The 21,408-nt window shown below is 48.0% G+C and overlaps 1 protein-coding gene across 6 annotated transcripts in view; it reads left to right on the forward strand.

Annotated features, from left to right (window-relative positions):
* The window catches only part of CFAP263 (cilia and flagella associated protein 263), a 62,139-nt gene extending 42,403 nt beyond the window's left edge, over positions 1-19,736 (forward strand). For 4 of the 6 annotated variants that reach the window (XM_077289002.1, XM_077289005.1, XM_077289006.1 and 1 more), the window contains 7 exons: positions 540-620; positions 15,538-15,696; positions 15,773-15,853; positions 16,570-16,725; positions 19,058-19,165; positions 19,262-19,417; positions 19,501-19,736. In XM_077289002.1, the coding sequence (XP_077145117.1) occupies positions 540-620; positions 15,538-15,696; positions 15,773-15,853; positions 16,570-16,725; positions 19,058-19,165; positions 19,262-19,417; positions 19,501-19,590 (831 nt within the window). In that variant the 3' untranslated portion in view covers positions 19,591-19,736. The remainder of the gene's footprint in view (positions 1-539; positions 621-15,537; positions 15,697-15,772; positions 15,854-16,569; positions 16,726-19,057; positions 19,166-19,261; positions 19,418-19,500) is intronic. The other 2 variants (XM_077289003.1, XM_077289004.1) reach the window with 2 other exon arrangements.
* The last annotated feature ends 1,672 nt before the right edge of the window (positions 19,737-21,408 follow it).

Genomic DNA, 21,408 nt, shown 5'->3' on the forward strand with positions numbered 1-21,408 from the left:
ATTTCATTAAAATCATCTCCACATTAGGTTCATTTCTTAGAATATAACTAACTAATGTAACATAATATTTCATGAATACATACTGTGGTAATGAGGAGCCCATGTGCCGCATGTAGGACGCCATTCACCGTACTCAGCGTCTGCCAATACCTACTGCGCATGTCCCAGCGCGTCACAAGCATAGTTTACTGCGCATGTCAAGGCGCACATTGAATGTAGAGGATTGCCGATAAACTGAGTTAAAGATATTAGGATACGTTTGTGCTAGGGCGCCTAATAACGCCGTATCATAGCGCCACTATTGCGCATGAGCCTCCAAGTATATCTACTCATTTGTGGCACACTATAAATTTCTATTTTAGAACTTTTAAACAATTTTGCGGATCAACTTACTCCGTAATCCACTAGGTCACCTGCACAATATACAGTGAAAATTGCATATTAATTAAATACCAGGGCATATTTTAAAGATATCTTTGTTTTATTATCCTTGAAATGGGGTTCTTTACCCTGACTACCCGGACGACACCTTTATAAAGGCTGCCCCCGGGCGCCACACAGCCTCCAGATGTCACAGCCAGCCCCTCCGAGCCAACCGCCCCAAACTGGACAACCGTAAGGTAACATAACCCTCTCCACTAATGTTTATAAATATTTGTATATATTTTATGCCCCAGTATAATCATACAACAAAAGAAAGAAAAAATTCCTTTGAAATTGACATTTTATTTCACATAAATAAATCAATTATGTCTGCAATCCACCACTTCAAAATATTTTTAAAGAATTTTTTATATAAGAATTTTTTATATGAATCTATCAAATATGTGAAATATTTTCTGGATTAATTTCAAATCTAGGCCTTCCGTCCTCATGCGACCATGTTCCTCAACACAGAGTAGACGAACCTAAAAAATGGAGAACCATAAAAGATATTAAAATCAGGGAATGAATTTTTCAAATAACCATGTACCCTCAAAAATACTTCAAGGATAAAGAACATATACTTAACAAACCATATGAAATAAATTACATGACTGTATGAATTTTAAAATCTACATTTAGGCCTTTAGGCTTGAGGGTATCCAGTTCATAGATCCATTTTAGTTCTTTCTTTTTAAGGATCCCTGTCACCCCCTCTCCTTTGTACCGGGACTATATCAATTATTTTGCACTTTAAATCCCTCTCGGAATGATTTAGTTCCACAAAATGTTTCGGGACTGGAAGATCCATTCGTTTCTTTCTTATTGTATACCGGTGCTGGTTCATTCTTACCTTGAACTCGCATGTAGTCTCACCAATATACCACAAATTGCACGGGCACATTAGGAGATATATGACAAATTCGGAGCTACATGTCAGATATTCATTAATCCTATATGTCTTCCCTGTCCGGGGATGCTGAAATGTACAGCCCTTCACCATGTGTGTACAGTTCACGCAATTCAGACACGGAAAGCATCCTTTTTTACTTAGGCCTGTTAATGTCGACTGGAAACTTTTTTTCATTGTTCCTATATCTGATTTAACCAGATAGTTGCCAATATTTTTACTCTTCTTATAGGAACAAATGGGCGGCATCTTAAACTCCTTAATATCAGGGAGACACCTACCCAACATCCCCCAATGTTTCCTAACTATTTTGGCTACTTCTTTGCTTTCTTCCACATAGGTCGTAACCAGTGGAATCCGATCCAACTGCCTTCTTCTCTTTGCACTGGGTGGTTTATTGATCAAACCCTCTCTATCCTGTTGAAGCACCCTTTGTTTTGTTTTCTCTAATAAACTCTTCGGATACCCCCTTCTCAGAAATTTATCAGTTAGTCTGTGAAGCACAATATCAACCTCTTCTTCTTCTTTAACAATTCGTCGTACTCTCAATAATTGACTAAGCGGGATCGATTTTAACATACTACGTGGATGCTGGCTATCATATGTCAATAAGTTATTCCTATCTGTTTTCTTTACAAAAAGCGTTGTATTTAGCCCCCCCTCCTTTTGTGTAACCAATACATCTAAAAACTGAATTTCCAGTCTAGATGATACCAAAGTGAATTTAATAGTCTCGTCAATTGTATTGAGAAAACAGTGGAAATCATCTAGTGCCCTTTGTGTACCTGTCCACAGGAGGAAGACGTCGTCTATGTATCTCCACCACACCAAAACTTGTCGGAAGTGGTGGGACACATAGACGAAGTCCTCCTCCAGCACCTCCATTACCAAATTTGCATATGCGGGGGCCATATTGGCCCCCATTGCAGTTCCTCGCTTTTGTGCATAAAACGTATCCCCAAAAAGAAAATAGTTGCGTTTCAGTATTATTTCTAACAGTCTTAATAAAAAGGTTCTACCTTCCACTGTAAATTTTGCCGAATCCAATTTTTTATCCACCGCCCGTAACCCCCTTTCGTGATCAATAGACGTATATAGGGATACCACGTCAAAAGACGCTAAAATAATCTCATCCGTCAACTGTATTCCTTCCAATTTTTTTAAAAAGTCCGTTGTATCCCTAATATACGATTTTCCACTTTTAACTAAAGGGTTAAAAATTCTGTCCAAAAATATACCCATCTTACTAAATATTGAGTTAACCCCGGAGACTATTGGGCGTCCCGGTGGATTTATCAAACTCTTGTGGATTTTGGGGATAGTATATAGCACCGGGGTTGTGGGAGCCTCCACCTGTAGATAATCAAATAAATCTTGATCAATTACTTTTGAATCCACAGCTTCCTTCAGGCACATCCTAATTTCCTTCTCAATGCGAAACCTGGGGTCTCCATCCATCCTACCATAGACTTCTTCATCCTGCAGTTGTCTATTAATTTCATTTATATACATACACTTGTCCATGACGACGACGGCACCCCCTTTGTCTGCGGGTTTGATGATGACGTCGCCATCATGGACAAGTTCCTGCAATGCCAAGACCTCATCTCTCAATATATTCGGGTGTTGAAATTCTTTCTGCATATTATCTCTCAATTCTTCTATCTCCATCATAACCACCTCCTCAAAAGCGTCTATGACAGCTGAACTAGTAGGGGGCATAAAGTTACTTTTATTACGCAATTCAACCATCCTTAGATCAAATTCACTACTTTTCACATTTGTAATACTATCCTTGTTATGAAACCATTCTTTATTCGGACTCCCATGACAGCACTACGAGAGAGGGGATCCGCCCTTCAGGAACAGGAAACCTACAGAGATACAAAAGGGCGGCACCTCTCCCTATGCATCAGTTGGTTTCCTGTTCCTGGAGGGACAGGATCCTACAGATGAAATTCTCCGTAGTGGATCCCAGGCCGGCCGGCCGAATCTGGTAGCGGGGGGGTCTCCTACCTCGGCCGGTGCGGATGTCCCTGGAGGCGCCACGGTGGTCCTGGCTGGACTGCACGTCGGTGGCGTATGGCAGCAGGGAGCAGGGTCCGGAGGATTGCCTGATCTCCATTCTATGCCGGCGTTGGTAAGTATATGCCCCCCTTGGTTCTTGCAGCGATGCGGCGGTGCAGTGGTGGAGTGGGGTAGCGGTGACGGGAAAGCGGCGCCGACCGGAGCGCTGTCGCACATCTCCGGCGTCCTGCACCGCTCTCAGGAGCGTTTCCGGAATGCTGTGACGCCGGGGGCGGAGTCGGCAGGCGCTTCCGGGTTACTGGATGGCTGCGCATGCGCACTCTATCCAAGATGGCGGCGCCCATCGATCCTGGACACCGGATTCCCCACTAACTACCGCTGACCTCCCAGCTGCGGTCTGGTCAGCAGAAACCAATGGGATGACGCCAGGCAGTCTGCTGACCGGAACCCAGGGGGATTTAAGCAGGTGTCGGATTTAGAGCCCTGCTTTTGGTCACACTTCCATCATGGAGAGTGGTGGTGAGCAGCCTCAGCTACTGGAGGTGCGACAGAAGCCCTTGGAGAAGGAGCATGTCAGGAGTGACCAGTCCAGCCGCAAAAGCTCGTCCAAGCAGGGATCGAGAGCTTCGACTGGGAAAGAACCCCCTCGTGTTCCGGTACCTTGATTTGGCGTACACTGGTAAGTGATCTACGTGAATGTTCACTCAGTGACGCGGGCCCCCTTATACTTTGTCATTCTAGGGGAAGAGAAGTGCAAAGACGAAACATAAGGAGTGCGCCCTGTGTGGAATCCCTTTACCAGATTCTTACCCTAAAAAATTATGTGCCCCCTGTATACAACAGACGGTGAGGTCTACAGGTGTGGTAGGGGTTAAGGGACATCCGGTCGGATAGATGGTATCACCTTATTGTCCTCCCCTAGGTAGCGGAAGAATCTGCAAATACGGCTAACTTAAAAGAGATGATCCGTATGGAAGTAAGGGAATCCCTGCGGTCTCTATCCCAGGCGGGAAGTTCAAAACCTAAAACTCCCTTAATCTCTGAATCTTCGGAGGAAGAAAAAGAGGAAGGTTCCTATGGCTCTATTCCCTCTTCCTCGTCATCGGAAGAGGACTCTGGCCGGTTTTGTCTACCGCTGGACCGAGTGGACAAACTAGTTAAATCGGTCAGGGGTACCATGGGCCTGGAAGAGCCTAAAACACAACCTTCCAGGCAGGAAATAATGTTCAGCGGATTAGACCATAAGAAGCGCAGATCCTTTCCGGTGATAGATAAAGTTCAAGATTTAATTCTCCGTGAGTGGAAGAAACCGGAGAAAAAAGGCTCGTTACCACCAGCTTTAAAACGCAGGTATCCCTTTGAGGATGCAGCCGTTGATACCTGGGACAAGGCCCCTAAGCTAGATGCGGCGGTGGCGAAAGCGTCCAAAAAAGCCTCATTACCCTTTGAGGATATGGGGATCCTTAAAGATCCGCTTGATAGGAAGGCAGACACCTTCCTTAAAGGTACCTGGGAGATGGCGGCCGGATCTCTGAGACCAGCGGTGGCCGCAACGTGTACAGGCAGATCCTTAATGGTCTGGCTGGATCAGTTAGAGTCACAACTTAAGGAAGGTGCATCCAGGAATACAATCCTGAATGCGCTCCCAGTGATTCAAGATGCTGCGGCCTTCCTGTCGGACGCTTCACTGGATTCCGTCAAAATGGCGGCCAGAGCAGCAGGTCTTTCCAACGCGGCTCGTAGAGCCTTATGGTTAAAATGTTGGTCTGGTGACATCCAATCAAGATCCAAGCTCTGCGCTATCCCATGTAAAGGGGAATATCTCTTCGGACCAACTCTGGATGACTTGCTTGAAAAAGCAGGTGATGATAAGAAGTTCCCTAATCTGCCATCAGCATCTTACCGTCGCCCCTTCAACAGAAGGAGGTTTGGTCGCGGAAGGAAACGCGCGTCCTCACCCTCGAGAGATAATTTCAGATGGGAGGATAGACGCAAGAGAGGTACGGGCTATATGTTCCGCCGTTCCTCAAAAGAACGTAAAAAGTCAGACCAATGACTAGCAATCCCTGTGGGAGGGAGATTGGCAGCCTTCTCTTCCGCATGGTCTGACATCACTAATAGTGACTGGGTCCGAGGCATTATATCAGACTGGAGTTTGACCATTGGCCTCGGGATAAGTTCAAATTAACCCCCTTACGTTCCTCCTCTATTGAACAAACGGCTTTGGAAGCTGAAGTCACCAATTTATGTCTTAAAAAGGTGCTGATTGAGATCCCAGATTCAGAAAGAGGAAGAGGGTTCTACTCTCCTCTATTTCTGATTCAAAAACCAGATAAGTCATTTAGGACCATCATTAATCTTAAATCTCTAAATGAATTCCTGGTTAATAAAACCTTCAAAATGGAGTCTATCAGTACTACAATAAAGATGTTGTTCAAACACTGCTTTATGGTAGTTGTAGATCTTAAGGACGCATACTATCATGTTCCTATCCATGAGAACTTCCAGAGGTTCCTGAGGGTGGCGGTGTCTATAGAGGGAATTGTTCGTCATTTTCAATATCGAGCCCTTCCCTTCGGCATTTCTGCAGCTCCTAGGGTATTTACCAAGGTAGTCGCTGAGGTTATGGCATATTTGCGAGAATCCGATATCCTCATAATACCTTATCTGGATGATTTCCTTATTGTGGGGAATTCAGCAGGTCATTGCCTTTCACAAGCAAAGACAGCCATAGCCAAACTAGAACATCTGGGCTGGATTATAAATTATGACAAATCCTGTTTACAGCCCCTAAAAATTCAGAGATTCCTCGGACTGTTATTAAATTCAGAGACCCAACAATGCTGTCTGCCGCCTGATAAATTACTCCACATTCAACAACAGGTGTTGAAGGCGATTAATAAACCATCCATGACCCTTAGACAGGCTATGTCACTGTTAGGATCCCTAACTTCGTGCATTCCTGCCGTCCGTTGGGCCCAATTCCACACCAGACCTTTACAGTTTGAGGTTCTGGACAATGATAGAGCCTTACAGGGGTCCTTGCAGGGTCAGGTGACGTTAAGTCCAGTAGTACTTACATCTCTCAGATGGTGGCTAGTGGAAGGCAATCTGTCGGCAGGAGTTCCCTGGGTGACACATGTGACTCGTGTAATAACAACTGACGCCAGCCCTACGGGATGGGGGGCGCACATGGGTGACATCGTAGTTCAAGGGCTATGGGACCCTCAAACATCAGCTTCCTCCAATCAGAGAGAGTTAATGGCTATTGAACTAGCAGTTAAAAAACTCCTCGTGTATCTACAGGGTCACCATGTCAAGATCCTCTCCGACAACCAGGTGGCAGTAGCCTACGTAAACCACCAGGGTGGTACACACTCCGAATCTCTGATGGAAGTAGCAGACCGCCTTCTCCAGACAGCAGAGAGCAGTTTACTATCTTTAACTGCTCTACATTTAAAAGGGAAAGAAAACATAAAAGCGGACTTTCTAAGCCGCAACACCTTAAAACAAGGGGAATGGTCCCTGAACAGAGACATCTTCGGTCAAATCGTCCACATGTGGGGTCATCCAGACGTGGACCTGTTTGCCACCAGGGACAACAGAAAAACAAAAAAATTCTGTTCTCTGAATCCCAGGGAGAATCCGTTGGCAGTGGACGCCTTCCTGATCAAATGGGACTTCCGTTTGGCTTATGCGTTTCCCCCGCTGGGCCTATTACCTCTTGTGGTCAGGAAAATAAGGGAGGACCGAGCAAGGGTCATACTGGTCGCCCCTTTCTGGCCCAAGAGAGCTTGGTTCGCGTGGCTCAGGACCATGTCGGTGGAAGACCCCTGGGTACTTCCGGACATTCCCAATTTACTCCATCAAGGTCCGATCACCCATCCGCAGGTGAAGGGGCTCCATTTGACGGCATGGTGTTTGAGAGGTCATTATTAAAAAACAGAGGTTTTTCCCCAAACTTAATTGATACCCTTATGAAGAGTAGAAAAAATATAACAACAAAGATCTACTCTAGAACCTGGAGGAAGTTCTTGGCCTCTTCAGATTTCAGAATTGAAGAAGGGTTACCAATTAACCAAATTTTAGAATTCCTGCAGAAAGGGTTAGAGCTAAACCTATCCACAAGTACACTAAAAGTACAAGTCTCAGCCCTGGGGGCCCTGTTTTCTTGTAACGTTGCTAATAACTATTGGGTATCAAGGTTTATAAAAGCTTCTAGTAGAGCTAGACCTATACACAAGAACAGGTCGGTACCTTGGGATCTCAACCTAGTCCTGTCAGCCTTGACTAGAGAACCGTTTGAGCCCTTACATTCTGCTTCAATTAAATTATTGTCCCTCAAGACAGCGTTCTTGGTAGCGATAACATCTGCTCGTAGAGTAGGGGACATTCAAGCACTCTCTAGACTCTCCCCATATACAGAGTTTTTACAGGACAGAGTAGTCCTAAAACCGGACCCCGCCTATTTGCCAAAAGTCGCCTCACATTTTCACAGATCACAGGAGATAGTGTTACCATCATTTCTCCCTAACCCCTCTAACGCTAAAGAAGAACTACTCCATACATTAGATGTTAGGAGATGCCTGTTAGAATACATCTCAGTCACTAACGCTTGGAAGAGAGAGGATGCGTTATTTTTATCCTTCCAAGGTCCTAGGAAAGGGCTTAGAGTTTCGAAGTTCACACTAGCGAAGTGGATTAGGGAGGCTATCTCTCTGGCTTATACTGCAGGTGGAGGTCCGGCTCCGCAGAATCTGAGGGCGCATTCCACCAGGGCCATGGCTACATCCTGGGCGGAAAGATCTGGAGTATCAATCGACCAGATATGTAAGGCAGCTACGTGGTCGTCCCCTTCCACCTTTTTCAAGCACTATCGGTTGGACTTGGGGTGCTCCTCTGATCTCACCTTCGGGTTAAGGGTGCTGCAAGCTATAGTCCCTCCCTAAGGTAGTTTTACATCTCTGTAATTCTCTCGTAGTGCTGTCATGGGAGTCCGAATAAAGCATTAAGCTACTTACAGGTAGCGGCGTTTTTCGGAGGCCCATGACAGCACCCTTAGTTCCCTCCCTATTCACGTGGGGGTTGCACTTCCTATAATGTATATAATGAGATATATATAGATCTCACGTGTGGTATTTGTATTGGATTAGTTTTGTATATAAACTGTATATAATATTTGTGTGCTACTAACCGCGGTAGTCCTCTCAGGCTCTAATATACAACTGATGCATAGGGAGAGGTACCGCCCTTTTGTATCTCTGTAGGTTTCCTGTTCCTGAAGGGCGGATCCCCTCTCTCGTAGTGCTGTCATGGGCCTCCGAAAAACGCCGCTACCTGTAAGTAGCTTAATGCTTTCAGTCTTACTGCCCTGAAAAAACGTGCCAAGTCCACTTGTAAATTGAACCAGTCCATATGTGAACATGGACTAAACGAAAGTCCCTTACTTAGCACAGACACCTGCATATTAGTGAGTACCTTTGTTGAAATGTTCACTACAAGTTCTGTTCCCGCCTCCTGAGGTTCGGTTGTCTTTGGGCTTGTGGCTTGATTTTTTCTGGTTTCTTTTTGCCTCCGATGGTGGCGTTTGCCTCCTCGTCTTTTCCGGCTTCCATTCCACCTATTGGGTCTAGAGGGAATAAATTCATTAATCACACACTCAGTTTGATTATATTCATCTGTTTTCCTGGATTCCAATTGACCTCTCTTCTTCCACGGTATCCTAGCACTATCATTTTGCCAAGTGTAGACATGTCCGGTTTCATAATCACCAGCGTCCCTACTCCATTTTTTTCGTTTTGTTTCTTCCAAATCACCTCTAAATTTACATAAATCTCTTTCTATTTTTTCTTTAAAAGCAATCCAATCTTCCTTATTCAACACTTCTTGCAATTTCTTTTCCATTTCTCCAACACTCAATTGCATCTTTTTTACTTCCATTTGTAAAAATTCTATATTTAGCAGCATTATGTCCATAGCGTATTTATTAGAGATCATTGTAAACCGGGTACAAAAAGTGGAATTCCCCATAAACAAATTTGGTCTAATGTTTGACCTTAATCCCCTGGGAATTTTTCGTTCCTTATAATATTGTCCCAGTGTTGATAGATGTAACTGTGAACTAACTAGACGTTTAGAGTCATTTTCATATTTCCGTTTAATTTCAACAATAGATGGGGTTTTCAAGAATGTTGCATCCCCCTCTATACTATTAAGTATACGTTCCTCATCCTCAACAGTATAGTTGAAGATCCCTGGTCCCATGGGATTTTCCTCCATGGTTCCAAAAAATGGCTTAAGATTGTTGAGAATACAAAAAAAGAAGAAAAAATACTTATATGTGCAAAAATTTCCAGACATTAGTATAGGTAAAAAAGAAAAGGAACAGCACACTTTCTACTTATCTTCGGGTGCAGGCCCCCAGGATAATAGTCCATATATCCAAGCTGGTCAATATACAGAAAAAACGAGGCAGCACTCCATCTTTGCAATGTTAGACTAAAATAAAATAAAAATTTATAGTGTGCCACAAATGAGTAGATATACTTGGAGGCTCATGCGCAATAGTGGCGCTATGATACGGCGTTATTAGGCGCCCTAGCACAAACGTATCCTAATATCTTTAACTCAGTTTATCGGCAATCCTCTACATTCAATGTGCGCCTTGACATGCGCAGTAAACTATGCTTGTGACGCGCTGGGACATGCGCAGTAGGTATTGGCAGACGCTGAGTACGGTGAATGGCGTCCTACATGCGGCACATGGGCTCCTCATTACCACAGTATGTATTCATGAAATATTATGTTACATTAGTTAGTTATATTCTAAGAAATGAACCTAATGTGGAGATGATTTTAATGAAATATAGTATATACAAGCACAGAGCACTTTATATATACAAGCACTTTATATTGATCTATGATCATGAATGAATTTGCACATATATTTCCACATATAATTGTATCTGTATAATATATGAGGTATTCACTGTATGATATATTTATTCACTTTGGCTGAAATTATTGTTGAGAGTACTATAAATTGACACCTGTTTGTTACACCCATTGCTTGAGAAAGGCTCAGTCTGAGCCGAAACGTCGCCCAAACCAGTGGGTTGATTAAAATCCTGCACGTCTAACATTGCAAAGATGGAGTGCTGCCTCGTTTTTTCTGTATATTGACCAGCTTGGATATATGGACTATTATCCTGGGGGCCTGCACCCGAAGATAAGTATAAAGTGTGCTGTTCCTTTTCTTTTTTACATATATATATATATATATATATATATATATATATATATATATATATATATATATATATTTTTTATTTTTTTTTTCTATTACTTTTTTCTTAATCAGAAACTTTTTATTAACTTTAAAAGGGGTCATATTAACAACCATTTAGCTTTCAGTCATTGTACATTGTTGCAAAAAATTTCCTCAATCATTTATCAGCTAAATACAATAGTATTTGAACATAACTGAATATTATGGGGGAAAAAAAGGGAAAAGGAAAGGGGTGTTGACATTATTGCCACACTGTTACCCTCACTCTGTGTTGTCTGAGTAGTGTTCTGCCCACGGGGAGAGAGCGGGCGCTCAGTGGTATGTGACCTGGTCCATGCAGTCTCGAGCCAGTGGATGAGGGCACCCACTGACCCCCTGTGTCTTCACACCGCGACGTAAGTGCTCAGCGGAAAGTGCAGGATAAATGTGAGCCGGTCCTTATTCCGATGTTTGGGAGGCAGAATGAACAAATAGACAGCAGTACAAGAATAGTTCTTTTTTTTGGTTTTTATAATTTGCTATTTTTACAGACTAAAAACAATATTGTAGCAAAATGAATTTGTTTTTGCATCGTCCCATTCTGAGAACTGTCATGTTTTTTTTGTTTGTTTTTTTTTTTTGGCTGAATGAGCCAAACGAGGGCTTGTTTTTTTATGAGACGGTTTGGCTTTTTCATTTGTAGCTATTTTTTTTTTTTTTTTTACACATGACTTTTTGATTGCTTTTTCATCATAGTGACTCACAAAAAAAAGTGAATAAACGGTGACATTTTTGGTGTCTTTTTTTGTTGTTGTTTTTTTACGGCGTTCACCATACTGAATAAATAATGTGCTAGTTTTATAGACCGGGTCTTTACTAATTATGTGTACGTGGTTTGTTTTATGATACACCATTGGTGGAAATTTAAAACCTAACTTTTAATGTGTGCTTAAAAGGTATCAAAAGCAAAAAGTGTCAACCTCAGTGAACTAAAACACAAGGCGTAAAGTTTCAAACCATGTAAGACCAAAACAATGCAGAAACGAAAACCCCCTTGGCTATGTTCACATTTGCGCCTTTGGGCGCAGCGTCGTCGACGCATACCGACGCATGCGTCATGCGCCCCTATCTTTAACATGGGGGGCGCATGGACATGCGCCGGTATGCGTTGTACTGCGTTTTACGACGCATGCCTCATTTAGACGCACAAGACAGGGCGCTGGGGACGCTACATGTTGCAGTTTTCCTGCGTCCTAATTTTTTTTAAAAACGCATGCTTCGCACTTGCGTCGTAAATGCGCCAAAAAAAACCATTAGGGTCTATGGAAAATGCATAGGGCGCAAGTGCCTGCTTCGTCCTGCGTTGTTCGACGCGTGCGTCTTTTGATAAAAAAAAAAAAGTGAAGTGTCAATTTCATGTAACGTTGGACGCATGCGTCACAAAACACTGCGTTGTGCATATGTTTTGCGTTGCGTCGCCGACGCTGCGCCCAACAACGCAAATGTGAACGTAGCCTTAGGATAAAAAGATTTGTCTTGCAGTGGCTGTAGCGAAATCTATGTAAGCCAGGGTAGAGTATCTAAAACGTTACGTGACAATACCAATCCTTATACCCTTGGCTGCATAAGTAATGATTGTTATCACAAAATGTCAGTGATTATGAAGCAAAATATGCAACCTGAAAGAATATAACGAAGAGAGGAACGGTCTCGCCAATTCCAGAAGCCAGGTACGGGAGTCATGGATATTCCATGGAACAATGCGTAGGGAAGACAATACCCTGTCAATCCCTATGGGTCTATCAATAGTCTATCCCCAAAACTCCTGCCCTGATAAGGGCAGTCCACATCTACCACTGTATTAAGCATGGCCTGCACCCTCCCTCATGGATTGTCCCAACACGTTTCTTCCAAGCTGAATCATCAGGGGACTTGCTTGTTTCCGGAGATAAAGTGCTAAATAGAGGGACCTAAAGTCCTGCCACTCTCTATGCTGTACTGCAGCACAGCTGGATCTCACAGGCCACTGTACTATGCCGTCATCACATGACCTCAGTGTAAAATGGGCACCATCAGGACCCAGGATCCTCATCGCAGGGGTCTGATGGATACTAAGGGGGTCTTCTTGTGACCTCCTGGCAACAACTTGAATACCGCTGTCATGATTGATCGGTCGTAAAGCTGGCCAGGTCCGATACTGCAGGGTGTCAGCTGTCATGTAGAGCCGACACCAGTGGGAATCGCCTCCAGGCGGCGCTATACTCTTATTCCCCATCGCCGTTTTAATGCGTTGGCAGTCGTTAAGGGGTTAATAGTAAAGCCCTCCATTTATAAACTGCATTTTATGATTATTGTTATCTTTTGTCTAATATTCACCTTTGTTTGGTGATCGGAAACATTTAAGTGACAAACATACAAAACAATCTATATATATAATTGTCTAAGGGGTACTTCCATCTTTCTGTCGGCAACTTCCGTCACGGATATTCATTCGCTGATTGGTCTCGCCAGCTGCCTGTCATGGCTGCCGCAACCAATCAGCACGGGCACAATCCGATTAGTCCCTCCCTACTCCCCTGCAGTCACTGCCCGGCGCCCGCTCCATACTCCCCGCAGTCACGGCTCACACAGGGTTAATGCCAGCGGTAACGGACCGCGTTATGCCGCGGGTAACTCACTCCGTTACCGCCACTATTAACCCTGTGTGACCAAGTTTTTACTATTGAGGCTGCCTATGCAGCCTCAATAGTAAAAACATCTGTTAAAAATAATTTAAAAAAAAACAAAAAAAACAAATCATTATATACTCACCTTCCGCCGCCTTTCCAACGCTCCGGTGACCGGTCCATGCAAGCGGCAGGTTCCGGTGCTAAGGTTGGTGTGCGACAAGGACCTGCCATGACGTCACGGTCATGTGACCACGACGTCATCACAGGCTCTGCGCACCTGCGCGAGAAGGACCTGCCGTGACGTCACGGTCATGTGACCGCAACGTCATCACACCCTCGGACCGGAAGCTGCCGCCTGAACCGAACACAGGCGACAGAACTACAAGGGGCCCCTTGGAAGGTGAGTATATGTTTATTTTTTAACCTGTGACATATGTGGCTGGGCAGTATACTACGTGGCTCTGTGCTGTATACTGCGTCACTGGGCAATGTACTACGTGGCTCTGTGCTGTATACTACGTCACTGGGCTATATACTACGTGGCTGGCCAATATACTACGTGGCTGGCCAATATACTATGTAACTGGGCAATATACTACGTGGCTCTGTGCTGTATACTACGTCGCTGTGCAATATACTACGTGCGCTGTGCTGTATACTACGTAACTGGCCAATATACTACGTGGCTCTGTGCTGTATACTACATAACTGGCCAATATACTACGTCACTGGGCAATATACTACGTGGACATGCATATTCTAGAATACCCGATGCGTTAGAATCGGGCCACCATCTAGTAGCAATCATAAAGGGTGTGAACACTTTTTCACACCACTGTTTACAATTGTGTAAAGGAAAAGGAGTAACGAAAGAGACTGAACCCGATGTTCCTTCATGACCTAGTGTGGCTGGATAGTGGGATGTGCTAAGCCTGTTAGAAGTTTGAGATTCCCAACTTACAGGATATCTTCGCCTCTGGAGGTCCCAGGCAGGAGATATTGTCGTTATGTTTCTTACCACGCTTTTATCTGTCTATAGAGATGACACATGGCCTGGATAGCATCAGTTGTCCTCGCGGTATTTAGTTGGTGGTGCTAGAATGGTCTTTGAGTGATGTGAGTCATTGCGTTATCTGCGTCCCTTCGCTACGAAGCCGAAAGTATATCTCCAACCCCAATATTCCTATATGCACGCAGGCGACAGTATCTGACTGCAATTGTCTAGTTACCTCTGAAGGTGTTACATCTTCCACTTCTCTGCCTCTTGAATCTACGGATCTCAGACTGTGTCTTTTCCCAGAGCATTTCTCTGCGGTAATTACCTGGTTACTGCAGGGGGACCCTACTTCAATGGATGCTATAGTGTCACCTCGCTCTAATTTCCCTTGTTTTTATTAGTTTATCTCTTACCAGCCATTTTTTATCCCATATGATGAATGTGGGGGATATATGTCTCCTCTTCGGGGATGTCTTATGGAAGAATTTCATCTTTCTCTATGAAAGTTGTGATTCTTGGTGCTGATACCTGAGCGCCCGGATCTCTGTACGATGCACGGCTGTGCTCATTGTGCAGAGATGAGAAACATTACACAGGCGCTGCTTATATCCTGCTGTAGAAGCAGTCTGTCACATCTGCTGCAGAACCTCATACTCCAGCTCTCAGCTGCTGCAAAAACCTTATACTCCAGCGCTCAACTGCTGCTGAACCTCATACTCCATTGCTTAGCTGCTGCAGAATCTCATACTCCAGCGCTCAGCTGCTGCAGAACCTCGTACTCCATTGCTTAGCTGCTGCAGAACCTCATACTCCAGCACTTAGCTGCCGCAAAACCTCATATTCCAGCCCTCACCTGCTGCAGAACCTCATACTCCTGCGCTCAGCTGCTGCAGAACCAGATACTCCAGTGCTTAGCTGCTGCAGAATCTCATACTCCAGCACTCAGCTGCTGCAGAATCTCATACTCCAGCGCTCAGCTGCTGCAGAACCTCATACTGCATTGCTTAGCTGCTGCAGAACCTCATACTCCAGCGCTTAGCTGCTGCAGAACCTCATAATCCAGCTCTCACCTGCTGCAGAACCTCATACTTCAGCGCTCAGCTGCTGCAGAACCTCATATTCCAGCCCTCACCTGCTGCAGAACCAGATACTCCAGCGCTCAGCTGCTGCATGTCTTCTTACGATGATGGACTTGTCTGCTCTCCTCCATTGATGCAGTGACCGCTTCTCTCCGTTTCTCCAGGCCACCAAGGAAGAGGCAGAGATCCGCAGCTCAGAAATTAAAAAGGCAAAGTACGAGTTCGAGCGAGACATCGCAAGAGCGGCTGCGAGCAACAAGAAGGGTGAAAGGGGCAGCCCCGAAAAGATCCTGCGCTACATGGAGGAGAAGATGCTGGCGAGAGTAGGTGCATTGTCCGAGGGGTGCGGGTATGGCGCACGTCTCTCACCGGTGATAACGGGGTCATGTCTCCTGGCAGGACAGTCTGGTGGATAAGCTCCGCTTAAAGAACGCAGCATTAAGAATCCAGAAGAAGAAGTTACAGATGCAGCTGAAGCAGGTACCGCACATCACAGCTAATCTTCCCCTGTGTCCCTGTACCTGGGGTGTCATGGCATTGATGGTATTGTAGTAGTGCTCTCCTATCACTCCCATCATTGTGCAGTCCAGTGCCCTCGTCTACCCAGATAAGTGGTACTCCTGTCATAGCCTCCTGGGGTACCCTGCTGTATGACGGGGGAATCCTTCCCTAGATGCAGGTTAAACCGCAGATTGTCAAGGGTTGGTACCGTCCCGCGGCATCCGGGCCGTGCGCCCCCCTCCCCGCAGCATCCGGGCCGTGCGCCCCCCTCCCCGCAGCATCCGGGCCGTGCGCCCCCCTCCCCGCGGCATCCGGGCCGTGCGCCCCCTCCCCGCGGCATCCGGGCCGTGCGCCCCCCTCCCCGCGGCATCCGGGCCGTGCGCCCCCCTCCCCGCGGCATCCGGGCCGTGCGCCCCCCTCCCCGCGGCATCCGGGCCGTGCGCCCCCCTCCCCGCGGCATCCGGGCCGTGCGCCCCCCTCCCCGCGGCATCCGGGCCGTGCGCCCCCCTCCCCGCGGCATCCGGATCGTGCACCCCCCTCCCCGTGGCATCCGGGCCGTGCGCCCCCGCGGCAGCGTTTCTCTCGGGATTCATTCTCTATAATTACCTCCTTGCCGGACAAGTAATGGAGGGCATCGAGGTAAATGTGGTGGTCTGGGTGCAGCCTCAGTAACTTTTGCTGTATGTTATTTCTAGAAGGAGGAGATGGGAGAAGTGCTGAACGAGGTGGATTTCCAGCAGCTGAAAATCGAAAATGCACAATTTTTGGAAAGAATTGATGAAAGGAACCAGGATCTTCTGCAGCTGAAAATGACAACTGGGAATACCATGCAAGTGCTGAATTCCTACAAGGTGACCACCAGGAGCAAGATGGGGGTCTGTGTGTGGGGAGGGTAAGACCGTGCTGTGGATGGGGGTGTGTGTATGGGGTAAGTAAGACCGTGCTGTGGATGGGGGTGTGCGTCCGTGGAGGGTAGGACCGTACTCTGGCTGGGGGTGTGTGTGTACGCGGAGGGTAGGACCGCGCACTGGCTGGGGGTGTGTGTACGCAGAGGGTAGGACCACGCACTGGCTGGGAGTGTGTGTACGTGGAGGGTAGGACCGTGCTTTGGATGGGGGTGTGTACTTGGAGGATAGGACTGTGCTCTGGATGGGTGTGTATGCAGAGGGTAGGACCACTCTGGATGGGGGTGTGTGTGTGTGTGTGTGTGTACACGGAGGGTAGGACCGCACTCTGGATGGGGGTGTGTGTGTACGCGGAGAGTAGGACCGCGCTCTGGATGAGGGTGTGTGTATGCGGAGGGGTAGGACCACGCTCTGGATGGGGGTGTGTACGCCGAGTAGGACCGCGCTCTGGATGGGGTGTGTGTGTGTGTGTGTATGCGAAGGGTAGGACCGCGCTCTGGATTTGGGGGGGTGGGGTGTGCATGGAGGATAGGACCGCGCTCTGGATGGGGGTGTGTATGCCGAGTAGGACCGCGCTCTGGATGGGGTGTGTACGTGGAGGGTGGGACCGCGCTCTGGATGGGGGTGTGTACGCTGAGTAGGACCGCGCTCTGGATGGGGTGTGTACTCGGAGGGTAGGACCGCGCTCTGGATGGGGGTGTGTACGCTGAGTAGGACCGCGCTCTGGATGGGGTGTGTGTGTGTGTACACACACGGAGGGTAGGACCGCGCTCTGGATGGGGGTGTGTACGCTGAGTAGGACCGCGCTCTGGATGGGGTGTGTGTGTGTGTGTGTGTGTGTGTGTGTGTATGTACGCGGAGGGTAGGACCGCGCTCTGGATGGGGTGTGTGTACGCGGAGGGTAGGACCGCGCTCTGGATGGGGGATGTGTGTACATGGAGGGTAGGACCGCTCTCTGGATGGGGGTGTGTACGCCAAGTAGGACCGCGCTCTGGATGGGGCGTGTACGCGGAGGGGAGGTGTACGCGGGGGGTAGGACCGCGCTCTGGATGAAGGGGGGTGTACACGGAGGGTAGGACCGCGCTCTGGATGGGGTGTGTGTGTACATGGAGGGTAGGACCACGCTCTGGATGGGGGGTGTGTGTACATGGAGGGTAGGACCACGCTCTGGATGGGGTGTGTACTCTGAGTAGGACCGCGCTCTGGATGGGGTGTGTGTGTGTACACACGGAGGGTAGGACCACGCTCTGGATGGGGGGTGTGTGTACATGGAGGGTAGGACCACGCTCTGGATGGGGGGTGCACGCTGAGTAGGACCGCTCTCTGGATGGGGTGTGTGTGTACGCGGAGGGTAGGACTGCGCTCTGGATGGGAGGTGTGTGTACATGGAGGGTAGGACCGCGCTCTGGATGGGGGTGTGTACGCCGAGTAGGACCGCGCTCTGGATGGGGGTGTGTACGCTGAGTAGGACCGCGCTCTGGATGGGTGTGTACGCGGAGGGTAGGACCGTGCTCTGGATGGAGGAGGTGTACGCGGGGGGGTAGGACCGCGCTCTGGATGAAGGGGAGGTGTACGCGGAGGGTAGGACCGCGCTCTGGATGGGGGGGGGGGTGTACATGGAGGGTAGGACCACGCTCTGGATGGGGGTGTGTACGCCGAGTAGGACCGCGCTCTGGATGGGGTGTGTACGCTGAGTAGGACCGCTCTCTGGATGGGGGGTGTGTGTGTGTGTGTGTGTGTGTGTGTGTGTGTGTGTGTGTGTGTGTACGCGGAGGGTAGGACTGCGCTCTGGATGGGGGGTGTGTGTACATGGAGGGTAGGACCGCGCTCTGGATGAGGGTGTGTACGCGGAGGGTAGGACCGCGCTCTGGATGGAGGAGGTGTACGCGGGGGCTAGGACCGCGCTCTGGATGAAGGGGAGGTGTACGCGGAGGGTAGGACCGCGCTCTGGATGGGGGGTGTACGCTGAGTAGGACCGCGCTCTGGATGGGGTGTGTGTGTGTGTGTGTGTGTGTGTGTGTACACGGAGGGTAGGACCGCGCTCTGGATGGAGGGGGGGGTGTACATGGAGGGTAGGACCGCGCTCTGGATGGGGGTGTGTGTGTACATGGAGGGTAGGACAGCGCTCTGGATGGGGGAGTGTAAGCGGAGGGTAGGACTGCGCTCTGGATGGGGGTGTGTGTGTGTACATGGAGGGTAGGACCGCGCTCTGGATGAAGGGGGGGGGGGTGTACATGGAGGGTAGGACCGCGCTCTGGATGGTGTCCTGTTCTTACAGAAGAAGCTTCAGCACAGCTCGCTGGAGTCTGGTCGTCTTACCAAGGAGATTTCGTCCCGTACTGAGATCCTGCAGAGAATTGAGTTGGAGACGAGTCAAGTGGAGCAGGTGAGCGGGATCCTGGGGCGGCCGATGTCACAGGTGGGCTGGTGGTGCCCTGTTTCGGGCTGTGACCCCTTTCATGTCTCTGGTTTCTTTTGTCAGGAACGAGCAAAGGCTGAAATTCTGAACAAGAAGCTGAAGAAGCAGCTGAGCGACTATAGCGTCCCAGATGTCCTGCAGTACGTGCAGGAGAAGATGGCGCAGGAGGAGCTGGAGAAGTCTGTGCGAGCGTGGGAGAGGAAGGTGGAGATCGCCGAGGTAATGGGCTCACAAGGGACATAATGACCCCAATCCTTATCTATGGGATGTGATCACTGTTGACCTGTGCCCTGACTACACAGCTTTCTCTGAGTGCTCAGCGTAGAAGTTGGGAACAAGTCAAAGCTGCCAGACTGATGCCACAATACGGGCAGCTATCGGGAGAGCCGTGAGGCGGACTCGGGTCCAGCAGGGGGTGACCAGAGGAAGTCAGCGCCTCCAGGAAGTGTGGATGCTTCCTAATTCAGCTGATTTCACTTCTTGCACAAAGATCTTCATGTTACTGGAGTGCAGAGTAATAAAAGCAAACTCTCTACAAGGCTGATGATTGGCGATACCGTCGTCTGCGGCACGAAGTGTCTGTGATTATTGGTGATACCGTCATCTGCCGCACAGAGTCTGTGATTATTGGTGATATCGTCATCTGCGGCTGTAACGGGGTCTACTGTGCTGTAGTACCTCTTTAGGTACCACCCCGTGTTTCAGGAGGTCCACTCTGCCTTGGCTGGATTCTGAATGAAGGACGCTGGCTGGAATTCCTTAATTACATGGGTGCATATAAAATCTCACTGCTTCTCCACGTATTTCCAGTCTAACAACACTTTATTCATAGCACGCAGAATATATAACACCGATACAGAGGGCAGGCCAATAGAAAAACAGCAGACCAGACATACATTACAATAGCCGCAGGGGGCCGGAGCCTGCCGATATTTACTGTGGGAATTACAAAGGTGGGGGAGGTCAGAAGGAGAATATCTTGTCCAGAGGCACAGCCTGTGGACTGATGCATTTCACATGGAACCTATTATACATACATACATATACTGCATAACATATTCTTGGTGCTGGGGGGTTCTGTAACACGGCTCCCCTTTTCAGCGACGCGATCGGCATACACAGTCTGATCCTTAACGGATCGGTTTGGGGATGACCTAAGTTTATGGGGTTGGTACAAGTTCCGTTTGTCGACTCAGTCCATTGGCGTTACCGTTTTGTTTGCCGGGTCTGTAGTGGTTGGTGAAGTCCAGAGGTTGTAGGCCTAAACTCCACCGCAGTAATCTGGCGTTGTCTCCGGAGACCCGATTAAGCCAGATTAGGGGAATATGGTCCGTTAGGAGGGAAAACTGTTGTCCATACAAATATGGTTGTAACTTTTTGAGTGCCCATACTATTGCCAGGCACTCCTTCTCGATGGCCGCATAGCTCACTTCACGGGGCAGTAGTTTCCGACTCAGGTAAGCTACCGGGTGTTCTTGGCCGTCCGGCCCGACATGGCTTAGTACTGCCCCCAATCCAAACATAGAAGTGTTCGTGTGAACAAGGAAACGTTTAGTTGGATCGGGTGCGGCCAATACAGGGGTATTGGTGAGGGCGTCCTTTAGCTGGCGGAAGGCTTCCTCACACTCTGGGGTCCAGGTTACCTGGCGGGGTTTGTTCTTACGGGTCAGATCAGTGAGGGGCTTGGCTGCGCTGCTGTAATTGGGAATGAATTTCCTGTAATACCCCGCTGTCCCTAGAAACACCATGACCTGGGTTTTAGTGCGTGGGGTGGGCCATTTGGCTATGGCCTCAATCTTGGCTGATTCTGGTCTCTGTTTCCCACTTCCCACCCAATGCCCTAAATACTGAACCTCTGCTTTGCCCACGTGACACTTGTTTGGGTTCAGGATGATTCCGGCCTTGTGGATCCTGTCTAATACTGTCTCTAGGTGATTTACATGCTCTTCCCATGTCGCGCTGTAGATGGCGATGTCATACAGGTAGGCACAAGCATAGTCCTGGAGACCATCCAGAAGCCGGTCAGCCAGCTTCTGGAAGGTCGCCGGGGCAGTCTTCATCCCGAATGGCATAACTCGAAACTGGAATAAGCCGAACGGGGTGACAAATGCAGACTTGGGAATTGCGTCAGGACTAAGTGGAATCTGCCAGTAGCCTTTGCATAGATCGATGGTGGTCAAATACTTTGCCCCTGCCAGCCGGTCTAACAA

Source organism: Ranitomeya variabilis, chromosome 2, assembly GCF_051348905.1.
Source record: "Ranitomeya variabilis isolate aRanVar5 chromosome 2, aRanVar5.hap1, whole genome shotgun sequence".
Classification (NCBI taxonomy): Eukaryota; Metazoa; Chordata; class Amphibia; order Anura; family Dendrobatidae; genus Ranitomeya; species Ranitomeya variabilis.